Source organism: Capsella rubella, unplaced genomic scaffold (genome assembly GCF_000375325.1).
Source record: "Capsella rubella cultivar Monte Gargano unplaced genomic scaffold, Caprub1_0 scaffold_12, whole genome shotgun sequence".
NCBI lineage: Eukaryota > Viridiplantae > Streptophyta > Magnoliopsida > Brassicales > Brassicaceae > Capsella > Capsella rubella.
This window is the reverse complement of record NW_006238912.1, coordinates 293,677-299,256: the sequence shown is the minus strand read 5'-3', so window position 1 is coordinate 299,256 and position 5,580 is coordinate 293,677. Positions and strand designations below refer to the sequence as shown.

The following is a 5,580-nucleotide window of genomic DNA, read 5'->3' as shown; positions in this document are numbered from 1 at the left end:
ACTTCTAAGCATTCTTCATGCATCTCTAGCACTTGTAATCAATCAAATTCATTACATTCTAACATATTCTAAGCCCTAACAACACTAGACAAACCATTTACTGATTCAAAGACATGTTTGTGGGTTCTTTGCCCATTTGGGACCAAATTTCAACAAGTCTTTTTCTACACTTCTAAACACTATTCATGCATCTCTAGCACTTGTAATCAATCATATTCATTCTAATCTAACATATTATAATCTCAAACAACACTAGCCAAACCATTTAGTGGTTCAATGCAATGTTTCTGAGTTCTTAGCCCATTTGGGACCAAATTTCAACAAGTGATTCTCCACACTTATAAACATTCTTCATGCATCTCTAGCACTTGTAATATATCAAATTTATTAACATATTCTAACCAATAAACAAGCCATTTAATGCTTCTAAGCAATGTTTGTGGGTGCTTAGCCCTTTTCGGACCAAATTTCAACAAATTTTTCTACACACTTCTATGCACTCTTCATGCATCTCTAGCACTTGTAATCAATCAAATTAATTGTATTCTAACATATTCTAAACCCCAACAACACTAGACAAGTCATTTACTGCTTCAAAGACCTTTTTGTGGGTTCTTAGCCCATTTGGGACCAAATTTCAACAAGTCTTTCTCCACACTTCTAAACACTCTTCATGCATTACTAGCACTTGTAATCAATCAAATTAATTATATTCAAACTTATTATAAATCCTAACAACACGAGACAAGCCATTTACTGTTTCAAAGACATGTTTGTGGGTTCTTAATCCATTTGGGACAAAATTTCAACAAGTCTTTGTCCACACTTCTAGACACTCTTCATGCATCTCTAGCACTTGTAATCAATCAAATTCATTGTATTCTAACATATTCTAAACCCCAACAACACTAGACAATCCATTTACTACTTCAAAGACTTGTTTGTCGGTTCTTAGCCCATTTGGGACCAAATTTCAACAAGTCTTTCTCCACACTTCTAAACACTATTCATGCATCTCTAGAACTTGTAATCAATCACATTCAATGTATTCTAACATATTCTAATCGGGAAAATGTTATAAAAATCCCCAACTTACCAGTTATGGCCATTTTAAGCCTCAACTATCGCGGTGGCCATTTAAAACCCCGACTTCTCGTTGACGTTGTTTTGAAATCACCAACTTCTGTTGACGAGCCATATTATACATGTCGTTAAATCCTTTAACAGACAACTTAACATCCGTTTAAAACCAATTAACGATCTCTGTGTACTCAAAACGACTACGTTTTGGAATTAACGAACCTGCAAAATCCCAAAATCGAAAAACGAAATCCCTAGTTCTCTTTTACCCCAATTTGAAACTCGCCTCTCCTTTATCTTCTCCTTATCTTCTCCTTAATCATTTCATTTGTCATCATTTGTCATCATCTATTTCATCTTCTCTGTTCGTGATGAGTTGCAAAGCTGGAGAATCGAGTGGAAGGAAAGGAGGTTGCGGATTTCCTTCAAAGTGTCACTGCGGGTTATATGTGGTCATTTTTACCTCGACCACGAAACAGAACCCAGGAAGACCTTTCTTCCGTTTTCCAACTAAAGGAGATGTAATTAATTCTGATTTTATAAATGTTATGTGTAATTGTCATTTTGATGTTTGCATTTGTAGGATCATCTGTTCAAATGGGTTGAAGATGGTGTGTATGAGGAGGTTTCAGATGCATTACCAAAATTAAGCATGATTGAAAACGAGTTAAACAATGCTAAAGATGAGGTTGATGTCGAGATAGAAGGGTTAAAGAGTATGATCGATGGATTGAAGGCTGATGGTATGTGGAGCAGACTAGAAATCAAGATATGGAAATTGTTTAGCAAATTGTGCTTGGTGTGCGTTTGTGTTACTGTCATTGTCGTGATCGTAATGTTTTGTAAAACAAGGAAACAAAAAAAATTTCTTGGTTATTAGAGTGTATTGTCTCTTAACGTTTGTAATGAAATGCTACTTTCTTTGCTTTGGTATTGAATGCTAAGGTAATGGACTAAACATAAGATTGATTAAAAGCAGACAAGACCTAAAAGAAGAGAACACCATACATAGATTAGGTTTTTAAGTTCAAAGAAGACAAGACCTAAAAGAAGAGAACACCATACACAGAGTAGGTTCTTTAAGTTCAAGAAATTTTAAAAAACAAGGCAACATAGATTACTTAAGTTCAGAGAAAACCATACAACATATATTAGGTAACAAGAGAACACAAATCTAGGTGGAACCGTGACCTTGAGGTTGTGAACACTCAAACCATGAAGCAAATCGAGCAAGTCCTTGAGGTTCTCCTTGTGATTCTCCTTGGGGTTGTGATCCGTGATGCTCTCCTTGTGATTCTCCTTGGGGTTGTGATCCCTGAACTTCTGTTTGTGATGCTCTAGGAGGTTGTCTTTGTGGTGCTCTAGGAGGTTGTCTTTGCAATGCTCTAGGAGGTTGTGATGCTCTTTGAGGTTGTGATGCTCTTTGAGGTTGTGATGCTCCTTGCCCTTGTGAAGCTTGTGAACCATCTCCTTGTGAAGCTTCTACTTCTTCATATTTCTTTGGTCAACCTCTTGGTCTCTTTGGTGGATTCGCAACTGTTGGATGTTTACAACCAGCCTTGTTGTGACCTTCTTCTTTGTAGTTAGAACATGTCATCACCCTCTTTGCCCTTGACATCTTGTTTGTTGAAGAAGAGGAAGATTCATTTCGACCTTTCCTCCTAGCATAGGTAGAAGGTCTTCCCGGATTACCTCTTCTCCATGATGGTGGCAAAACAGGCAACCTATTCATTCTAGGCCACAAAGGCATCCCTTGGACAGGCCTAATACCATCTCTATATGTCTCTACCCACCTCTTCTGTGTGTAATACTCAACAACATAGTTCTCAACCTTCTCCCTTTCTCCAATTATCACACTTGCAGCATGAATACATGTGATTCCAACCATCTGCCATTTCCTGCAACCACAAGTACGCTTGTCCATATCAACAGAATAAGTAACATCATTCTCATCTATCTCATGGAAGTTGTTTATGGCCAAGTATCTTGAACAATTTCCTGCCCCAGCTATCATCTTCTCAATTTCACAATGAGCTCTCTTTGTAAACCTTGTCTTCAGCCTGTTTGCAATTATAAATCTCTTTGCATTTCTGACCATGCATTGCCTCCGGATGTCCTCTAGAAAATCTAGCAAAGGCTTCCTCCTAGCTTGTCTAATAGTCCTATTACAAGACTCACTAAGATTGTTGAGGTTATCATTGCAGCAAGTACCAACTCTAAAGAAAGCTCTAGACCAAGTTTGCGGATTAGTAACTTGTAGAGAAGTGTAAGCTAGCGGATTGTACTGTTTAAGAGCTTCCATGCGGGCATTGAACTCTCCTATGGTATAAGCCCTAGCTATCTTCCAAAACAGGCGTTGAAGTTCCATATCATGGCTGTCCTTCTTCCAATTCTCCATGATATGTTTTGCACACTGTCGATGCTCAGCATTTGGAAGTACTCCATGTATAGCTTTCACTAGGCCCTGCAAAACAATGACAATCATAATCATACTTGTCATTTTTATCAAAGAAACCTGAAACATAAAAAAAGAAGTCAATAATGAAATCACTTACCTGTTGTTTATCAGAAATGATAGCTAGATCTGTCATTGTGCAAAGACCCAAACTCTTAGAGAGATTCTTCACAAACCATTCCTAGTTATCATCATTTTCTATTTCTACAATCGCCAAAGCAATAGGAACAATTCTATTATCCCCATCTCTTCCAACTGCAGATAAAAGGTGCCCTTTTATATCCCATTTCAGAACGGCTCCATCTAATCCTATTATCAGTCTACAAGTTTGTTTCCAGCTCTCTTTCTGTGATTTGAAACAAATATAGAGACGATAAAACCTCTGCTTGCTTCCAATTACTGGCCCCGGTACTGTCTCTATCTCAAACTCGGAGTTTGGATTTTGCTTTAATACCTCAGCTTGATAATCCCATATTCTTTCAAACTGTGACTCATGGCTCGCCCTAAAACTATGTAGAACCTTGGTCTTCGCCTTCGCACACTGATCTGGAGTCACTTCAAAGTTGTACTCTCGTTTAATCTCAGCAACCATCTCATTCATGGTAATCTTGCGATTCAATCTGAGCCTTTCCTCAAACAAATAAGCAATAGAAGACCGCTTCAACATCTTTGTATACCTTGACCTAACACATCTATGCTCATTGATATAAACCTTGATTTGCATCTTATGTTTCCTCCTCTCATATGAGCAAGAGACTCTCCAAGGACATTTAATCCCATCCTCATCAACATAACAACATTTTGCACCAACCTTCAGAGCTTGAGACCTATATAATTTAATGCCATACCTAGTCTTTAAGGAGTACCTTAAGACTGCAAGCTTGAAGTCTTCTGAAGACTTGAAAGTCTTCTCCAAAGCAAGCAAACCCTCTGGATCTTCAACATCTCTAGGAGCTACATATCCATCCTCGTTCTCTATGTCTTCATGGTCTTCTTCATCATCAGACAGAGGATCTGGAATCCTATCTTCATCCCAAATATCATCACCACTCTCATCATCGGATCCAGCTTAATCATCTGCTCGAACAGCCTCTGGGAAGTCGTCCTAAATGTTGAGGTTACCATCTTCTTCAACACCTACACCATTGTCAGCTTCATTTGTAGGATTATCTTCACCTCCTTCATCATCCTTATCCATATCGTTGTCACCATACACTGCACAATCATCCTCACTATCAACAATTGGGGGTTCTTCTACCGGAGCCTCAAACTCATCTTCTTCACTTCTATTTCTCTTTCTCTTTCTCTTCCTCCGACGTGAAGAAGCTCCACCAGAAGCTCGACCCGAACCTCGACCTGCAGCACCACTCGTTGAAAAATATACATCATCTGGGACAATTGAATGTCTTTCGCCTTGCTCCGCTTGAGTTTGATCTCGGATAACTTCATCTATTACACTCTCAAGTTTGGTTCGCAGTGGCGCTTGAACTCCATCGCCGTCTGGTTTGCCGTCTGGTTCACTCTCCCTTTATTCTCGCGGTGGCGCTTGAACTCCATCGCCGTCTTGTTCGCCGTCTGGTTCACTCTCCCTTTCTTCTCGTGGTGGCGCTTCCACTCCTTCTCTACTCGGACCAATCTCTGAGTCGTCATGATTGGGTTGAATCAAACTCATATCGAAATTAAGGATTGAAGAGAGAATCAAAGCATGAAGAGAAGATAAACGATGAAATGAAAAAATTAGGGTTAGTGGATTTGGGGGAAATCGATTAAAGAGTTTTCATTGTCTCAAAACGGCGTCGTTTTCTCTCTTTCTCGATTGAGTTTTTATAAACCAAAACGTCGTCGTTTTAAGTTAACAAAGATCGTTAAACGGTTTTAAACGGCTGTTAAGTCGTCTGTTAAAGAATTTAACGACATGTATAATATGGCTAGGTCAACAGAATTTGGTGGTTTCAAAACAACGTCAACGAGAAGTGAGGGTTTTGAATGGCCACCGCGATAGTTGAGGCTTAAAATGGACAGAAATGGAAAGTTGGGGCTTTTTA

At 38.9% G+C, this 5,580-nt stretch overlaps 2 protein-coding genes across 2 annotated transcripts; one reads left to right on the top strand and one right to left on the bottom strand.

Annotated features, from left to right (window-relative positions):
• Positions 1 to 1,451: 1,451 nt before the first annotated feature.
• On the top strand, positions 1,452 to 2,489 carry LOC111829457 (uncharacterized protein At1g43920, Chloroplastic-like). The gene is made up of 3 exons (XM_023778543.1): positions 1,452 to 1,601; positions 1,664 to 1,823; positions 2,422 to 2,489. Exons 1-3 carry the CDS (start codon positions 1,452 to 1,454, stop codon positions 2,487 to 2,489), a joined length of 378 nt encoding a protein of 125 aa, XP_023634311.1.
• LOC111829475 lies at positions 2,046 to 5,251 on the bottom strand. Its single transcript, XM_023778569.1, has 2 exons — positions 3,636 to 5,251; positions 2,046 to 3,544 (listed from the first exon to the last, which is right to left on the bottom strand). The coding sequence occupies exons 1-2, from the start codon at positions 3,669 to 3,671 to the stop codon at positions 2,585 to 2,587; spliced, it is 996 nt and encodes a 331-aa protein (XP_023634337.1). The 5' UTR covers positions 3,672 to 5,251; the 3' UTR covers positions 2,046 to 2,584.
• Between the last annotated feature and the right edge of the window lie 329 nt (positions 5,252 to 5,580).

Bases quoted from the DNA above. Each gene is read 5' to 3' on its own strand.
- LOC111829475 (XM_023778569.1), bottom strand. From the start codon at position 3,671: ATGACAGATCTAGCTATCATTTCTGATAAACAACAG. The intron at 3,545-3,635 runs GTAAGTGATTTC...ATTGTTTTGCAG, and splicing joins TCATTTCTGATAAACAACAG to GGCCTAGTGAAAGCTATACA.
- LOC111829457 (XM_023778543.1), top strand. From the start codon at position 1,452: ATGAGTTGCAAAGCTGGAGAATCGAGTGGAAGGAAAGGAGGTTGCGGA. The intron at 1,602-1,663 runs GTAATTAATTCT...TTGCATTTGTAG, and splicing joins GTTTTCCAACTAAAGGAGAT to GATCATCTGTTCAAATGGGT. The intron at 1,824-2,421 runs GTATGTGGAGCA...GTGATGCTCTAG, and splicing joins CGATGGATTGAAGGCTGATG to GAGGTTGTCTTTGTGGTGCT.